Raw genomic sequence first — 19,349 nt, forward strand, 5'->3', positions numbered from 1 at the left:
CATCTCTCTATGAATTATTAGCTAAATCACTACCCCATCTGTAGGCTTGTTCCCCCATCTGTAAAATGAGGAGTGTGTGCTAAATGATTTGTTTAATAGATACAAACGTATTCAGATGACCTGTTTCTCCTTGTGTGAGTTTTGGTAACTTATGTCTTTTTTTTGTCTTTTTTTTTTTTTGAGACAGAGTCTCGCTCTGTTGCCCAGGCTGGAGTGCAGTGGTGCGATCTCAGCTCACTGCAAGCTCTGTGTCCAGGGTTCACGCCATTCTTCTGCCTCCGCCTCCCAAGTAGCTGGGACTACAGGTGCCCGCCACCACGCCTGGCTAATTTTTTGTATTTTTAGTAGAGACAGGGTTTCGCTGTGTTAGCCAGGATGGTCTCGATCTCCTGACCTCGTGATCCACCCGCCTCAGTCCCCTAAAGTGCTGCGATTACAGGCGTGAGCCACTGCGCCGGGCAACTTATGTCTTTTAAGGGATTGATTATTTTCAGCTACGATATCAAATTTGTGGGCAGAGGCTTGTTCATAGCATTCCTTTATTATACTTTTAATGTCTGTGGAATCAGTAGTAATGACCCTTGTTTTATTTCTGATATTGGTAATTTCTGTCTTTTCATTTTTTTAACTTGATTAGCTTGGCTAGGGGTTTATCGATTTTATTGATCTCAAAGAACCAGCTTTTGGTTTCATTGATTTTTCTCTATTAATTTCTTGTTTTCAATTTCTTTGATTGCCACTCTAATTTTTATTTTATTTTTTGAGATGGAGTCCCTCTGCTGCCCAGGCTAGAATGCAGTGGTGCAATCTCCGCTCACTGCAACCTCCGCCTCCCAGGTTCAAGCGATTCTCCTGCCTCAGCCTCCCAAGTAGCTGGGATTACAGGTATGTGCCACCACACCCGGCTAATTTTTGTATTTTTAGTAGAGATGGTGTTTCACCATGTTGGCCGGGCTGGTCTTGAACTCCTGACCTCAAGTGATCCACCTGCTTCAGCTTCCCAAAGTGCTGGAACTACAGGCATGAGCCACTGCACCCGGCCTAATTTTTACTTTTTACTTTTTATGCTTACTTTGGATTTAGTTTGCTTTTCTTTTTCTAGTTTCCTAAGGTTAAAGCTTAAATTATGGATTTTAAATCTTTCTTTTTTGAATATATGCATTCAATGAAATAAATTTCCCTCAAAGCAAAGCACTGCTTTCCCTGCATCCTATAAGTTTTGATAAATCGTGTTTTCATTTTTTTAGTTCAAAACATTTTTAATGTTTCGTGAGACTACTTCTTTTATCCATGTGTCATTTAGAAGTGTGTTGTTTAATCTCCATATATTTCAGGATTTTTCAGCTATCTTTCTGTTATTGACTTCTAGTTCATTTCCACGTGGTCTGAGAGTATGCTTCTTTTAAATTTGTTAAGGTATGTTTTATGGCCCAGAATGTGATCTGTCCAAGTGAGCTGGAGAAGAATGTGTACTCTGCATGGTTGGACGAAGTACTCTATAGATGTCCATTTTATCCAGGTGACCAATGGTGTTGCTGACTTCAACTATGTCTTTGCTGATGTTCTGCCTGCTGGATCTGTCAGTCCTGCTGGATCTGTCAGTCCTGCTGGATCTGTCAGTTTCTGATAGAGGGGTGTGGAAATCTCCAACCTTGATAGTGGACTCATCAACTGTCCTTGCAGTTCTATTAGTTTTTGTCTCATGTATTTTGATGCTTTAAATTATTTCCATGAGCTCTTTCAGATCCCACATTCTTGATTCTGTGCCTCCATCCAGCACCTGTCCCCAGGTCCCTCTAAAAGCTGCCACCACAGCTCCAAGCAAACCTGCCCTGAGAGGCCCATTCTCAAGTCTGCACCCGGATTGCAATGCTTAGGCAGCCCAGAAGCAGCAAAGGGCCTGACCTAGACCTCAGCTGTCTCCAAACAACCACAGCGTTTCCTTTGTTTAGACCCAGTCCTATGTATCTAAAGGGGACTGAAGCTAAATAAAAAGACTCAGGGCACCATTATGGCAAAAAAAACAACACTCCCAGATAATTAGGCTGAACTAAGAAGATAGAAGTTTTCTGGGCTGGGCACAGTGGCTCACGTTTGTAATCCCAGCACTTTGGGAGGCCTAGGCAGGTGGATCACTTGAGCCCAGGTGTTTGAGACCAGCCTGGGCAATATAGTGAGACCTCATCTCTAAAAAAAAAAAAAAAAAAAAAAACAAAAACAGTTTCTTTAAAAAAGAGATTTTCTGCTGTAGGTGTGCCCTACTTTATTATAGTCGAAAAACCAAGACTTTAGAGAATCACAAAAATTTCCAGCTGCAAGGGAGCTTAAACATCATCAGGTAAAGTCATCTTATTTTATGGATGAGAAACAAATCCAAAGAGAAGTCACTTGCTGATGGTTATAGACAATCAAGTAGATTAGGAGGACGTTACCTGCATCATAAAGGATTTATCTTTAAAGGACTGATATCCCAAAAACATCGAAATGGGATTCAACTTACAGAAATAGAATTTGCTTACAACGTTTTAGGGGAACATATGCATGTCTCGGACCTTCCAGAACAGTGCTAATTTCAAATATTCTGCCAGGTCGTATGATCTAAGAATTAGAAAATATGAACTGTGGCCTACCCAAAGATTGTATAAAGGCCACCATAACAGAATCTCTTGACTTTCTCATAAAAACCATTCTAGACTGCCACAGCTGGAATGCACTGGTACAGTTGAGTCTGGGATCTTGGCCCTTTGACTCCTAAGCCACTGCACTTTCCCCGGGTACACTGTGGATTCCTGTGTCTCAGTGCCTGCTCTCTAGACTCTCCCTCTCCTTCCCTCATGCCATTGGCTCCAGCTCTTGGCTAAGAGCTCGCTGGGCCCCAGACCTACCTGCTGAAGCTGAAGATGATGGAGAAGAGCCCCAGGACCATGTTGGCCAGAGATAAGGCATTGGTAACATCCTTCCAGGAAACCTCATTTATCTGGGAATGGCTCTGGTCATGGCTCAGGAAGAAACTGGTACCCTTACCTGGGGCCCAAGAGAGAGGGGCAAAGGGTTCCCAAGGTCAAGGAGTCCCAGAAGAGGCTCCCAGGGACCTGTTCCACTAGACCTCATCCCAAAATGGCACCCTCCCTACATTCAGTTTCACTGGCTGGACTAGACTAAGGGAGACAGGAGGTAGATGATGGAGACTCAGGAGGTGAAGACAAAGGTGCTGAGGATCCAGCGTCTTGGAAAAGCTCAATAGCAGAGTGGGTGAACCAACACAAGCATAGTTTCCACTCCCTCTCTGGCTGCACCTTTGCCCTGCAGCGCAGACATCCCTCCAGTCCATATGCCGACCATCCTGGAGCCCCATGGCCCAGAATGCAGGGGATATGGGCCCTTCTCCCATCTGAGAGGTGGGCCCTTGTCACTGACCAAGGGTTGGCCTGAGAGAGAAGTAGTGCCAGGAAGCCCTGTTGTCCCACAGTCCAAGCTCACTCCTCCTGAAGCACAGGGCTGCAGCCGAGGTGCCTTAAGGTCCTGGTTCTGACAGGCCCCAATCAGAACAGCAGGCCTACTTCCCACAAGGGAAGAGATGACAGATTAAAAATGAATGTGTAGCCGGACACGGTGGCTCATGCCTGTAATCCCAGCACTTTGGGAGGCCAAGGCAGGTGGATCACCTGAGGCCAGAAATTCGAGACCAGCCTGGCCAACATGTTGAAACCCCGTCTCTACTAAAAATACAAAAATTAGCTGAGTATGGTGGTGCATGCCTGTAATCCCAGCTACTCAGCTTGAACCTGGGAGGCAGAGATTGCAGTGAGCCGAGATCACACCACTGCACTCCAGCCTGGGTGACCGAGCAAGATTCTGTCTCAAAAAAAAAAAAAAAAAAAAAGAATGTGTACAACACTGAATAGTTCACAAAGATCGTTTCACCATGTTCTCATTCCCATGTCTGCTTCTCAGAGCCTGACAACCTTAGGAGATGGTGCTAGAATTCTCCCCTATTTTATGAATGAGGAAACTACGGTTAAAAGAAAGGAAGATATTTGCTCAAAGTCACACAGTAAGTAGAACCAAATCCCATCTGATTCTAAATCTGATGTTTCTTCTGCTGGAGGCATAGATTTTAGCAGGAGGAGGTATATGGGATGTGGCAGGGAGGGAGCTCGATGGCCAGGTCTGCAAGACAGCAGCAGCCTCCCTGTGTGCGCGGCACCATCCAGCCTAGGTCCCACAGCGCTCCCAGTCTCTCCCAGTCTCTCCCACAACAGGGAATTGGCTGGCCCTGCCCATCTTCACAGCCTGTCTTATCTCTGCTTTTACTCTAAGACCATATGTGTACACCTTACACATAATCTGCTTGTGCAACTGAGTCTCTTGGAGAAAGAGCCCCATTCCTCCTCAAAACTGAGAAGCCCCACTGGTTGGGGCAAATGTATCAGCCACAAATAGATCCTGCACTTGAGTAAAATAAACAAGCTTCAAGGTGTTCCCAGATCTGTCTTCTCATTTAATCCTCACCCGTTTCAGAGGTGAGGATTAATCTCGCCTCCAGCTCTGCCTCCATCCAGCCCCTCTATTCAGCCCCAGGCCCATCTGGTCTGGACAAGAGCTGAGACAAACCATGGTCCTTTCTCATTAACCCGCCACAAAGATGCCAGCAGCTGGGAGGGCTGACTTGGAGTTTGGGACTAGAGTTTATCAGGACAGCACTGCTGGGCTCACTGCCTCAGTGGGCCAGCCTCACTCACCAAAGGGGATCAGTAGCTACATGGCCAGAGCCATTGGGATTCCTAAGACCTTCTTATGCCAGAGTCCCTCCAAACCTAAGACAGGAAGCAATGCAAGCCAGGGAAATCTGGGAGGGGAAGGGGAAGAAGGACTTGCTGCATACTCCCTCCCCGTGAACCTGCTGTAGTGGTCTCTCCTGGGTCTCTGGGATGACCCCAGCAAGATCACACATCCCAGTGTCTGCTGCTCAGAGTCAGCAGGTGCCCAGGGTCTGTCAACCAGCTGTCAAGCATTGCTGCTGCCTCTGTGCTACTTCACAGCTGGTTAATTTTTAATTAATGGTCAATTGTCTACTATATTATCTCTTTCGTTATCTCCTCCATTCACAAACCACTTTCACATTTAGGATTTCCACTGGCCCTGTGAGCACTGTCAGGCAAGGGTTCTAATCCCTACTTTCCAGGTAAAGCAAGGAAGACTCAGAGATGGGAACAACCTAGCTCAAGGTCACACCAGAAGTGGCAGAACAAAACTTACAATTGTGCCTTAAGTGTTCTTTCCCCTGTGCTCTGCTGTCTACCAACCAATAGGACTGAGCATTGTATTGGTTATATGCTGTGCCTGAGTTGGGTGCTGGTAGAAACCTTGGTCCCTGCCATCACAGAGTTTACAACCTATCCAAGGAAACGAGTCTTTTGCATACATGTGGAGACTTAGACTCTATTCATAGTGGTACCTTATCTTACAGATGGGGAAACTGAGGTTTCAGGAGAGTTAAGTGACTTGTCCAGTAAATGGTGGAGCCAGGATTTGATTTGGGTCTCCTCTTTCCCAATTAAATGCTGTTTGCAGCAGAATGCACAAGTCCCAGGCATGAAAGGATGTGGAGCTGAGAATAAGGGCTATAGAAGACAACAGAAATAAGGAACCACCCGCCATTCATTCAGCAAATGTTTGGCCAGGGGCAAGATGTGGTGCCTGGTGCTTGGGACATAGAGAAGATTAAGACCAAGGGACACCGTTTAGCCACAGTACCTAACCCTGCACAGAAAAGAGGCGACCAGGCTACTAAGGGAGCACCGAAAAGGGGCTCAGCCTGCCAGGAGGTGAGAAGGCTCCCAGGAGGGGTGAGGGCTGAGGCTTGGCATAGCACCAGACTGCAGGTGATCTGGTCACTCCCCAGCTTTTTGAATGCCCTCAGGATGGAGTCCAACTCCTGTGTTTGGTATGCCAGCTCTGTTCAGCTCTCCCAGCTTCCTCTCAGTCCTCCCCACCCTTCTCAGACCCTCTCTTTGGTCTTGGGTTGGGTAGTGCTCCTCTTTGGGAAGCCCCTCTGGCATCCCCCACCCTGCCCTGAGCATGTTAGGTGTCCCTCATCTGTATGGTTTCATCTTCTTGTGCTTACCATGTGATATTTGGCACTCTGTTTTGGCAGAGTTTTGGCACCGCCTACCCTGGGGTTCCTATAGGGGATGCAATTTGAGTGCTGGCCGAGGTCCCTGTGCCCAGTATGAGGCCTGACAATGGAAGTTGTTCTGTGTTTGTTAAATTAACATCACAGGTCACTCTGGTGCTTCCCTGAGGCCCTCTGGTTGCACCAAATTTATTGACCCCCCATCTAACCCTGCCCAATGTGGCCTCCAAGAAGCCTTCTCAGATGAACGCCCAACAGTCCAGCCCCTTCCACATACCCAGCAACTACCCAGTTCTTATGATCTTCTACTTACTCATTTTTTAAAATGCTGTTTATTTATTGCTGATGGCTGCTCTGTGTCAGGCCTTGTGTGTGGGGGGGGGTGGGGGGGATGGGGAGAAGAACAAGAGCCAGGCCACACCCTCCAGCAACTCAGAGTCTGGTAGAGGAGGCAGCTGTGTGTAGGGACAAGTGTAATGTTGGACAAGGGGATGTGCCAGCTGTTGTGGAGAGACTAAGTCTGGGGTGGGGCAGAGGAAGGTTCCACTCCTGTGGTGACATTTTTCAGGGTCTCTAAGGATGAACAAAGAATTAGGAGGGCATTCTTGGCCCAGGGAATGAGCCGCAGGTGCGGAAGCACGATGAGGAGGCTGGATCCCTGGATCCTGGAAAAGAGGGGTGACCAGAGGTGACACTGGCAGGTAGGCTGCAGGGGGTGGTCATGCAGACGTGACCTTGAGTGGCAGCCCGTGGCGGGCACTGTGCTGTTCAGTAAGGGAGCAGAGTCTTGGTCAGACACGGGCAGGGAGCGCAGGGCGGCTTTGAGGGGACAAACTACAGAAAAGGAAACCGGCCAGGAGACGGGAGGGGGTGAAGGGGGGAGAGGGGCGGGGCGGGGGGAGCGTGGACGTGAGGAGGAGAAAAGCAGGGCTGTGACAGTGGGGCTGGAGAGGAGGGGAGAGTTGAGTATGGCTCTGAGGTTTCTAACTGAGTGGTGGGGCGGCACCTCCGTGGAGTGAAATCATCCAGGCGGACTCTCCAGCAGGTGACACGCGTGGCAGACACGGCAACGCCGCTCATGCCAGTTCCAGACCCTCTCCCCTCCCAGCCCCCGCTCCTTTCCTGGAGGCTGGAAACCGTCCCCGGCCTCTGGGGACGGGACGTGGTCCCCTGGCCCACTCTGGCTGTCCCAAGGCTGCCCAGGCCCGGCTCCAGCCGCTACCACACCGGGAAGATGGAGCCGGGCTGCTCGCCAATAGCACCCAGGCAGCGGCGCTTCTTGTCCCTTCCACGCGGCCGCGGAGGCTCACCTGGGGGCTCACCCTGGGGACAAGGCATTCCTACATGAGATGGGGGTCCGCCCTTCTGCCCCATTTCCTGTGCGGTGGAGGGGGCCAGCCCTGAAGAGGAGAGCCTCTTGCTCTCACCCTGGCTCTTAGCTCACAATCCCCAGAGCAGGGGAGGGGTTGCGGGTCTGTAGTCAGGGAGAAGGGCCTCAGTTTCCAGGGGAGCCCAGGTCTTGTAGTAGGGGCGGCGGGGAATGGAGGAGTCCCGGGGGAGGGGACGTCTTCTCTACTTGAGTGAGGCTGGGAAGGCTTCATGGTGGAGACAGCGGCCCCGGCGCGTGGGCCTGGAGTGGGGCGGGAAGTGCGCTGGGGAGGCGAGGCTGTGCCTGGATGCTGGGCCCAGCCCCTGCGGGGCCCCTAGAGGGTAAGCTCCACGCGGGCAGGGCTGCTTGTACGTTTGCTCCACTGCTGTTCGCTGTGCCTATAAGAAGGGCATAGGCACATAGGAATACTATTTGGATGAATGACAAGCTAAGGAATTTGCACTCAATTCCTGAAGAAAAGTTTTTAAGTAGGAAGGTGACACAGTCAGGTTGTTTCAGGAAGACTAACCTGGCAGCCACTGCGGAGGAAGGATCTGCAATCCTGCAGGCCAGGAGGCAGATGAGCAACAGACGGGATGGGAAGAAGGAACCCCCTCAGGAGCCCATGTGAGATGGACTCCCAGGGTTGAGAGCGGCGAGAGGGAAGGGATAAGAGCTTCTCAGAGGTGACTATCTTTGGCAGTTAGGCTGACAGAGTGTTACACAAAGAAACTTTTTGGTATTGGGTAAGGATTTCAGGCACCGGTTCTCAGATACGGCCCCATCCTCACCAGCCCACCGGAAGTGACACTAGAGCAGGGATCACTGTGAGGACCCCACAGGAGAATATAAAAGGGCAAGGGAGCTAGGAGGTCAAGTGACACTTTGCCTCTCCTTGCAGCCAACCCGGGAAAGAGGAGTGTAACACCGAGCATGTTCTGAGGGGAACACCAGGCAGCAAGTACTGGGCTACATGTTGTACAGACATTCTCATCATCTCACTGGAACTTGTCCGCTACCCTGAGGTTAGTGTTAGCATTCCCATCCTACAGAAGAGGAAATAGGGGATCAGACAGCTGATTCTACTGGAGAATACACCATTAATAATTAGTGGAGCCGAGACCTGAAAACAGCAATACCAAAGTCAGACCTAAGGTGTGTGAGAAACCGGGTGAAGGCGACAAAAGGTGTGCTACACACCCCAGCCTGAGTCAGGCCAGCTTCCTTTGATCATCTATGTGTTTCTCTTCATTGCTCCCTGCCATGTGGCCCATTAAAGTGGCAAATTAGCCTGGCGCAGTGGCTCACGCCTATAATCCCAGCACTTTGGGAGGCTGAGGCGGGCAGATCACGAGATCAGATCAAGACCATCCTAGGCAACATGGTGAAACGCCCCCTCTACTAGAAATTAAAAAAAAAAAAAATTAGCCAGGCGTCAGGTGGTGCATGCCTGTAGTCCCAGCTACTTGGGAAGCTAAGGCAGGAGAATTGCTTGAACCCAGGAGGCGGAGGCTGCAGTGAGCTGAGATTGCATCACTGCACTCTAGCCTGGGCGACAAAGCAAGATTCCATCTCGGAAAAAAAAAAAAAGAGTGGCAAATTAAAAATTGTAGCATAATGATTATACCAGCTTACCTTTAAACCAAGTTTACATTCCAGCGCTAACACTTACCAGATATATAAATGTGAACAAGTTACTTTTTCTGAACCTGTTTCCTAATCTGTAAAATGGGATTGTTGTCAGAATTAAATGAGATTATATGCTTGGCACAGAGTAGCAGCTCAATTATTAGCATTATTAATCTAAGGATATGATCATATATCTATTAGCCTGGACATCCCCAAAGTTTCCTTCAGGAGAGGGGAAGGAAGCAGGGTAGCTGAGAAAGATACCCCCTACCAGAAGTTTCTAGCTTTCCTCATTCTGGATCTCACAGGAAGTACAGAACAGGAACTTACACTTGTGCTAATACGGTAGCCAGCAGCCACAAGTGGCTACTGAACACTTGAAAGGTGGCTAGTCCGAATTGAGATGTGCTGTAAGTATAAAATACACACCAAAGTTTGAATACTTAGTTTAAAAAAGAATGTAAAATAATTTTTTTTTAGTAAATTGTTGAAATGCTAATAGTTTGAATATGCTGGGTTAGATAAAATGTATTTATTTATTTATTGAGACAGGGTCTCACTCTGTCACTCAGGTTGGAATGCAGTGACATGATCATAGCTCAAAGCAGCCTTTACCTTCTGGGCTCAAACAATCCTCCCACCTCAGCCTCCCAAGAAGCTGGGACCACAGGCACACGCCACCATGCCTGGCTAATGTTTGTATTTTTTGTAGAGATGAGATCTCCCTATGTTGGCCAGGCTGGTCTTGAACTCTTAGGCTCAAGCGATCCTCCTGCCTCAGAGTCCCAAACTGCTGAGATTATAGGCATGAGCCACTGCACCCTGTGATAAAATGTATTCTTAAAGTTAATTTCACTTTTTACTTTTTGATGTAGCTACTGGAAAAATTTAGATCACACATGTGGCTCACATTATACTTCTATTAACTGCATTGACTTGGATCCTTTGCAGGATATAGGTACAGAGCTACAGATGTCCATCCATTGATTTATTTGATTTATTCTTTTTTTTTTTTTGAGGTGGAGTCTCACTCTGTCGCCCAGGCTGGAGTGCAGTGGCGCAATCTTGGCTCATTGCAACCTCCACCTCCCAGGTTCAAGCAATTCTTGTGCCTCAGCCTCCTGAGTAGCCAGCATTACAGGTGCCCGCCACTACACTTGACTAATTTTTATATTTTTAGTAGAGATGGGGGTTTCCCCATGGTGGCCAGGCTGGTCTCAAACTCCTGACCTCAAGTGATCTGCCTGCCTTGGCCTCCCAAAGTGCTGGGATGACAGGCATGAGCTACCATGCCTGGCCCACTTACTTATTCATTGTTAAGAGTATTTATCATGCGCCAGGCATTATTTTAGATGCTAGAAACAGCAGTAAACAAGACAGACAGTCTCTGTCCTCACAGAACTTATAATCACAGAACTTATAAACAGAAGCGAAACACACATCATTTCTGGTTGTGCTAAGTGCTGTGGAAAACAAAGCAGAATCAGAACCACTTTAATGTGAGAAGGGTTGGTATTTCTGATAGGGTAATCAGGGAAGTGGTATTTCAGCAAGGACCTAAAGGATGAGAAGACACAAACCTGCAAAGATCTTGGAGGCAATGCTCCAAACAGATGAGACAGCAAATGCCAATGAGCAGCAATGAGCTTGTTGTGTGGGAAGAACAGCAAGGTCAGCAAAGCAGGAACATGCTGAGTCCTGAGAGTGGCAGATCACATAGAATCTAGGGAAGAAATGAGAAACTCTGGGATTTTTTTTTTAACAGAGGTGCAATCTGGTTTGTAGTTTTAAAAGATGATGTTGACAATCTCTGTGGAAGCAGGGAGACAAGTTAGGAGATTACTGCATTGTCCAGGCTGGACATGTTGGTGGCTTGGACTAAGGGGGAAAGGGGTGAGGTGAAGAGAAGCAGTCACATTTGGGATACATTTTGAAGGCAGAGCTGGGACTGCTGACTGGTATGAGGAGAACAAGAAGAATCAAGAATGACTTGGGTTCTTGGCTGCTACAACAATGTGAGACAGGTGCTGATGGAAAGAGAGAGGCCTGGTGGTGAAACAGGTTTTGGGGATGAACTCAAGAGTTTAGATTGGACACATTAAATTTGTAATGACTACAAGTCAAGTGGAGACAGCAAGTAAGGCTGTTGGACAAACAAGTGTGCATGAAACTTGGGGACTGATGAGGGCTGTAGGTATGTATGTGAGTCAGTCATGTGTGGACAGCATTTAAAGCCTGGGGAATGGATTAGACCACTTAGTAGAGATAAAGAGGAGAGGGCCACAGACTTGGCCTCAGAATATAGATGTCAGGAAGAGGAGGATCAGGACACAGAAAAGGTACAGTCAGTGAAGTAGAGAAAAGCAGGAGATGATAATATTACAAATCAAAATGAAAAAAAAAGCTTTCAAGTATGGACTGCTCCACTCAATCAAATGCTGTTTAAGACTACAGAAATGAAATTTTTCCAGGCATGTTGTAGCTCCTTCCTCCCAAGCTCCAGCTCCTTAAAGGAATGAATGAACCCTATCTTCTGATGGGGGTTCTATATCCAGGCTTTAATGCCAGAGATATGGGCTCAATTGCTTATAAGTTGTATAAGTTGTATGACCTTAAATAAGTTACTTAACTTCTCTATACCTTGATATACATCCTCTACATACCTATCACTAAACGCCCAAGTGAACTACTCCAGTAGTATCTCACATAAACATCTCATTCTGCTTAAGGCCAGGAATTTGAGACCAGCCTGGGCAACATGGTGAGTCCTCATCTCTATAAAAAATTTTTTTAATTAGCTGGACGTATTGGTGCATACCTGTATTTCTAGCTACTTGGGAGGCTAAGGCAGGAGGATCGTTTGAGCCCAGGGGTTCAAGGCTGCAGTAAGCTATGATTGAGCCAGTGCTCTCCAGCCTGAGTAACACAGTGAGACTGTCTCAAAAAAACAAAAACAAAAACAAAAACAAAAAAACCTTACTTTATCACTTTTGTGATTTAACTTCTTTATACCTCTATACCGAGATCCTTTATGACTGTCTTAATTGGCCCAAACAGGATTAAGGTTATGGCCAGACTCAAACAGGACTGTGTCTGAATCTGACCTCTACCACTTTCCATCTGTATAACCATGGGCCAGTTTCAGAATCTCTGAGATGCTCCTGCTCTGTAACATAAGAATACTATATACCTCATCGATGGTGGGTTATGTGAAGATTAAGAGATAATGGATACACTTAGCAGAATAAAGGCTCACTAGACAGTACTTATCATCTTTGTATCTGTAACACTAATACTCTTCATGTTCGTGGACTGATAACTTGAGAAAGTAAGATACAAGCCAGCTCTCCTTTCCTCCTTCCAGAGCACTAGGGTGGAGAAAGGGAGCTACAGTCAACTGTTACTCACACCCAGTAACTTTGGAAGGGCCAACTAGGTGGATTATCAATATCACAGAATATCACTGATTATTCTGGAAAATAACAGGGATGTCCTCCTCCTCCTGCAAATTTTGTTGAGTGGATCCCCACTATTCATTGCAGACACTCAAGCCAGAAATGCTTGAATTCAAGCATCATCTAAGAGTCTTTCCTCTCATCCCTCTGACATTTTATTAACAAGATGGCAATTGATTGTACTTTCAATGTGCCATGCTTCATCAAATGTAAGATGCTATCTGTTTTGATCTTTTTATGTAGCTCTAAGAAAGAAAAAATGCCACGTAAACTGTGACATGCCACTGACTTTTAGAAGTGTCCAGGTTTAAGATACCAAAATGTGGGGGGAAAAAGTATACCTTGCAATTGGTGAAATACAGGGTCTCTCATTCTACCACTGCTTAGTTCAGACTCCCATCATCCCTTGCCTTCATTAGGGATGGAAGCTCCTGTCTTCCCTCTACCCAGCCTCTGCTGCCAAAATGATGTTTCTAACAGCCAATATTACCAACCTACCCAAATCCTTCCATTAGTTCTTCTCCCATAGCCCCCAGTCCATATTCTCCTGTTTAACTGGCTGCAATTCCTCACATGTCGTATCACTTCTAGTCAATGTCCCTTCCATATTATTTTTTGTCTGGAATGTTTTTTCCTTCCCCTCTTCATCTATCTCCTAGCTTTTAGACACAAGGATTTTCTAGCCGGGACATATCTCACTCCACCCCTCCTTGTGGCCAGGACTGCTTTGGTTGATATGGCTTAAATGGATGTCCCTTTCTTCATTCACAAATAAACTCCATCCAAAAATGAACCCTACCCCAACCCCCAAAAGACAAACTTCCTATGAAAGGGCAATTGGAGCCTCCAGAAAGTTCTAACTTGTATGGTTTTCAACACCAAGCAAGCATCAGCTCCTCCAAGAGTCTTCCCAAATTCTCCAAGCTCAATAAGGAACCCCTCCCCGGAGCTCCATAATATTCCACACATACTTCTATCACACCCCTTCTTAGAGCATCTTGGAGTTGTTAACTTGTTTCCTTCCCTACCATACTGTGAGCTCCTTGGAAATAGTGATTTCTTATTCAGCTCTATTATTCCCCAGAATCTGGAACCTAGAAGGTACTTCATACTAATGAAATTATCAGGTGAACGGATGGATGGGTAAATGAAAAGTGATTACTGTATATAATCACTGGGTCCTAGTTTCCCATTCTCAGGTGCCCCAAATCAACTCACATTGCCACTAGCCCTTCCCAAGTGTGGTAACTGGCTTAACCAGGAAAGAGCAATGACACCCCTTGGTGGTCAGTGCAGGGAGTACATCTTACTGAACAAAAGGAAGTTTCTCTCTTTTCAATCACTGCTGTCCCGTTAGGAAATGTCAAGAGTGAGGGAGATTTGCATTTTCAAATGATCAAGCTGATGACTGCATGCAGAATGGATTGGAGAGGGGATAGAGGAGGAAGCAGGGATGCCAGCTGGGAGGCTGTCTTGTTAGAGTTGAGAGTGAAGTGCAGATCTGTGACTTTGACACCATCACACTTAACCACTTTGTAGTATTGCCTTTTTTACCTAGAACTTTCCTTTCTTCTTCTCAACTGAGCCCTGTGGCAGACAGATTCTAGCATCTGTTCAATGATTCAGTGATGTCTGCCTTCTGGTATACATGCCTTTGTGTAACTCCCTCCCTTGAATATGGGCTGGCCTAGTGGCTTGCTTCCAACCAACAGATTACAGCAAAGGTGATGAAATGTCACTTCTGTGATCAGACTACATGAGACTGTAACTTCCATCTGGCTAGCAGACTCTAATCCTTGTTTACTTTGCTTAAGAAAGCTGCCATGTTGTAGAGGCTCGTGTGGCAAGAAGTGAGGGCAACCTCCAGCCAACAGTCAGCTAGTGGAACCCCTGAGGCCAGCAACCCTTGAGGGTTGTCAACAAGCCTGCTGCGGTGGCTCAAGCACCAGCACTTTGGGAGGCTGAGGCAGGTGAATCATGAGGTCAAGAGATCGAGACCTTCTGGCCAACATGGTGAAACCCTGTCTCTACTAAAAATAAAAAAATTAGCTGGGTATGGTGGCGTGTGCTTGTAATCCCAGCTATTTGGCAGGAGAATCGCTTGAACCAGGAGGCAGAGGTTGCAGTAAGCTGAGATTGAGCCACTACACTCAGGCCTGGCAACACAGTGAGACTCTGTCTCAAAAAACAAAAAAAAAAAAAAAGAAAAGAAATTCTGCTAACAATATAAGTGAGCTTGGGAGCAGATCCTCCCCCAGTCAGGACTTCAAATGAGAACAGCCCTGACCAATAACTTGATTTCAGCCTTACAGGGTTTCAGAGAAACCATGAAGCAGAGGACCCAATGAAATGGTGCCTGAACTCCTAACCTATAAGCTCTGAAATAAATGGGTGTTGCTTTAAACCATTAAGTTTGTAGTAATTTGTTTATCTGATAACTAATGAAGTACCTATTCAAAATTGTCGTCATCATGCAGGTGAGAACCTTCTGAAAACCTGGGAAACTTTCTGTAGTCAGACTCCACTACTGTACCACTCACGTCTCTTCCCTCCGACTCTGCAGCACCCCAGCAAAAGACCTCTGCAGCTGAGTCCAAAGAACATTCCCATGTGAACCGAGCGACCAAGTGTCATCTGAGTGAGCTTCTTAGATTCTAGCCCCATCCTGTGCGAGGCCTTAGGTAGACCATTTACAGCTCACAAGAAATGCAGTTTATGAGGAGAGACCATGAATAATGGGGGGGGGAGGGTATTACCAAGCAGATCAGCATAACGAACATCCATTCCCAGAGAGAAACTTGGGCTATTGTCAGTTCAAGGACATCTCTCTCTGTCCTTTTACAGCATATTGCAATAGATTACAGCCATGCTAAATCATCCATAAACGAGCTAATTCCACCGAAGACAGGAAAGAAGGTAGAGTCCTACAACAGCCTAGTCGGAGTAAGAACTACAGTAATTTTGCCAAAGGCCCTTAAGTTCTTGAATAATTCTTGTCAAAATGAATTTCAATCTGAGTTAACTCACAGTCAACAATTTGGCTGTTTTTCTTGTTTCTCACTCTACTGCCATACTCTCTTCCACAGTATTTTTAAGTAGCCATTTAAATGGGTTTGTTCTGCTGCAGGTGGCTGAGCCTGGGAGCTCCTCCTTGGGAGACTACACAATGGATTCTATAATGATTAGTGGCAGCATCCAATGTCTCTTCCAAGTCTAAAATTTGTGAGTTTCAAAGTTGACTCTCCCCAAACCTGGCCTTTGCTGCTGCCTCAGATTCTCATTCACTCTAGCAAGGCAGAGAGAGCAAAAGGGGCAAGACAAACCTCATCAACAGCACAGAAATCCCAGAATCACACACTCTCTGGTCTAGCAAAGCCAAGTGGTTTTTTTTTGGGGGGGGGGGGTTTAATCACCCTCCATTACCCAACATTCTCATTCCCAGATGAATTTTAAACTGGAGTTGCACCAACTGTGAGACAGCCTCAACCCCAACGTTAAATACTACCAGTTACTAAAAAAAAAAAAAAAAAAGACTGAAAACAGTTCTCTCTGGAAAACGATCCACCAACCTTTTTATGGGAAGAAGAAAGTCTTCTCTAACACTTTAACTTAAGGGAAGAAGTGATGGAGAGGAAGAAGGAAAGTACATTGGCCAATACTCTGAAACTGACTGACTTGGGTATCTGTGGTCCAGAGAGGATCCCGAAAGACAGTGACTCTGTCTCAATGATTATTACCATCCCAATTAAAAGTCAAAATGACAGCATTTACATTTACACAGGGTCTCTTTCCAGGAAGTTTGTGATTCACCTACATGTCCTCAATTCTCAAGATAACAATGGGGTCAACAAGGAGGTGACAGCCAGGTCCTGTGAGAGCTGTTTGTCAGAGCCCACTCTCAGTGAGTCAATCCCTGGAAGTTGGGTTCAGTGCATGGAGGCAGGGCCACTGACTGGCTTAGCAACTTGTCCATCATGCCGATTTTAGCATCTTGCTTCTCAATGTCCTCATACGGAGTCCAGGACAAGTCATGCTGTAGCTTGTAGGCACCAAGGAAGTCATGTGGACAACTTGTCCCCCATTCCTAGAGAAGGCAAAGGAGGCAGTTCCCATCAGGGTGGGTTGTGAACAAACTGAGCTCGTTTCCTAATTATGCCACAATCTCTTTTTCGGCATTTCACTTCATACCAGTCAAAACAATCTTTGGAAAGCAGTTACCTTACACATCAGATCCCTCCCTTGAGAAAATGAGTGAAATAATTTAAGCACAGGTATATTTTTTATAGTCATGTCTGGGCTCACATCACCCCCAGTTTTCTAAGAAACCATATACCAATCCACATGTCTACATTTTCACACATATACCAAGAATTTCTCAGAGGCTGGAGTAGATTTTTGGGCAAACAATGTATGTTCTTACCTTTGGAGAAATGATGGAAAAATACTGCTGACCACTCTCCCGTTTATAGAGGTAGTAAATGTTGCCAGGTTTTTTCACCATATTACAAGCTACATGGTGCAGGTCGGCATCTCTGTGAGCATCTTCCAGTACCTATGAATCACAGATATGTAACGAATTAGGTATTGGAGATAACGGGCACCCATATTCAGTGATCATCCCAATTAAAATTTGGAAACCATTCAATGCTTAGGATCTTGGTCCCCAATAGCAATGAATCACTTTTAAAATCCAGATTACTCTGAAGAAACAAAAATTAGACTATGCTGCTATGCTGTAAAAAAGGCTTTAAAAAATTATATTTCAAGCCAGGCACAGTGATTCATGCCTGTAATCCTAGCACTTTGGGAGGCCATGGCAGGCGGATCACTTGAGCTCAGGAGACCAGCTTGGGCAACATGGCAAAACCCTGTCTCTACTAAAAATACAAAAAATTAGCCAGGTGTGGTGGCATATGCCTGTACTCCCAACTACTTGGGAGGCTGAGGCAAAAGGATCACTTGAGCCCAGGGGGCAGAGGTTACAGTGAGCTGAGACTGCACCACTGCAGTCCAGCCTGGGTGATACAGTGATACCCTATCTCAAAAAAAAAAAAAAAAAAAAAAGGTATTTCAAAATGTTGAGCAATAATGACTCCAGGTAATTTTTAAGTTTCTTTCCTATTTTTCTGTGCTAAGTACATTTCTTTTATAAATGAAAACATATTCCCCTGTTAAAATGTTTTACCTCATGAAACCACCTCCTGGAAAAAACAAAACAAAGGAGGCTGAGGCAGGCGGATCACCTGAGGTCAGGAGTTCAACACAGGCCTGGCCAACATGGCGAAACCCCATCTCTACTAAAAATACAAAAGTTAGCAGGGTGTGGTGGTGGGCACCTGTAATCCCAGCTACTTGGGAGGCTGAGACAGGAGAATCGCTCGAACCCGGGAGGCAGAGGCTGAAGTAAGCTGAGACCACACCACTACACTCCAGCCTGGGCAACAAGAGCAAAACTCTGTCTCAAAAACAAACAAACAAACAAAAAAAAACTTATACTTAACCTCTTAAGCTTATTCCTTCTATTTTACTCAACACCTACCTCTACATTTCTAGGAGGCACTAAAGACATAAAAAGTCACAATGATTATAAACAAGTTCAGCCAATCGTGAGAACTAAATAAAGAAAATGAAAGCCTAACAGTCATTCCTTACCTTCCTGGCTTGTTCCTGCAAATGTTGGATTTGCTCAGCTATAACTGTCAGCTTGTTGGTGGCATTTGCTCGGATGAATTCATCAGCCTACAGGTGAGAGAAAACTAAACTGTGGGTTGAAAGAGGAAAAGACTTCTATGATGTTCTTTTCTGGATCCCAGTGAAGAGGTCTATGCTAACATTTTGCTTCTGCCTAAAATATTTTTCCCATTCTCTCCACTGCCCCACAGCCTCCCACTCATCCTGAGGCCCCACTCAGATAGCACTGTCACGAGAAGGCCACCCTGACATGACTCCACACCACAGTTACATGCTCTCTTCTATTTCCCATAGCTTTCCACCCTTTCACTATGAACTGCAGTTACACTGAACTTCTTTGGTTCTCCAACATGCCTTCTCTCTTTCTCTCTCTCTCTCTCTCCTGCTACCAAATATATTGAATATACCCTCTCCTCCAACCAATCCATTTTTCCTCCTGCTCTTTACCTAACAAACACCACACATTTCTCAGGTCTCCATTATCTCATGTTTAAACCCTTGTGAAATCAGGGATGGATTTTAAATAATTAAAAGACACTTGTGATCTGGCCCTTATCATCTGCTAAGGTAGAAATCTAGATACACACAGAAAGTATTCGGGTTTTTCTATGTGACCCCCACACCCCCAGAACTGAGAAAGTATGTGTTAATCTGACCATTTCCTCAGTTATTTACATCACAACTACTTAAATTTTAACTTATATGTGCATTTCTAATTATTACTTAAAACGTATTTTAAAAGACTGCATTATGATGTGGACCTGAAATAGAGTTATAATGTGCACACAAGACTGCCTGTAATGTGCCACAAAGTGCAACTGAAGGCAATGGAAATTTTTTTTTTTTCAGACAGAGTTTTCGCCCTTACTGTCCAGGCTGGAGCTCAATGGCGCGATTTCGGCTCACTGCAAACTGTGCCTCCTGGAGTCAAGTGATTCTCTAACCTCAGCCACCCGAGTAGTTGGGATTATAGATGCCCACCACCATGCCCAGCTAATTTTTGTATTTTTAGTAGAGGCAGGGTTTCACTATGTTGTCCAGGCTGGTCTCGAACTTCTGACCTCAGGTG

At 45.9% G+C, this 19,349-nt stretch overlaps 2 protein-coding genes across 3 annotated transcripts in view; both read right to left on the reverse strand.

Annotated features, from left to right (window-relative positions):
- Positions 1–7,020, reverse strand: part of TMEM269 (transmembrane protein 269) — a 33,162-nt gene extending 26,142 nt beyond the window's left edge. For both annotated transcript variants that reach the window (XM_073007406.1, XM_007979134.3), the window contains exon 1: positions 2,886–7,020. In XM_073007406.1, coding sequence (XP_072863507.1) covers positions 2,886–2,926 — 41 coding nt within the window. In that variant the 5' untranslated portion in view covers positions 2,927–7,020. The remainder of the gene's footprint in view (positions 1–2,885) is intronic.
- A 9,112-nt stretch (positions 7,021–16,132) lies between these two features.
- Positions 16,133–19,349, reverse strand: part of C20H1orf50 (chromosome 20 C1orf50 homolog) — an 8,531-nt gene continuing 5,314 nt past the window's right edge. The window contains exons 3-5 of the mRNA XM_007979144.3: positions 18,242–18,328; positions 17,010–17,141; positions 16,133–16,673 (exon numbers count right to left, since the gene is read on the reverse strand). Coding sequence (XP_007977335.1) covers positions 16,488–16,673; positions 17,010–17,141; positions 18,242–18,328 — 405 coding nt within the window. The 3' untranslated portion in view covers positions 16,133–16,487. The remainder of the gene's footprint in view (positions 16,674–17,009; positions 17,142–18,241; positions 18,329–19,349) is intronic.

This window comes from Chlorocebus sabaeus, chromosome 20 (genome assembly GCF_047675955.1).
Source record: "Chlorocebus sabaeus isolate Y175 chromosome 20, mChlSab1.0.hap1, whole genome shotgun sequence".
Lineage (NCBI taxonomy): Eukaryota > Metazoa > Chordata > Mammalia > Primates > Cercopithecidae > Chlorocebus > Chlorocebus sabaeus.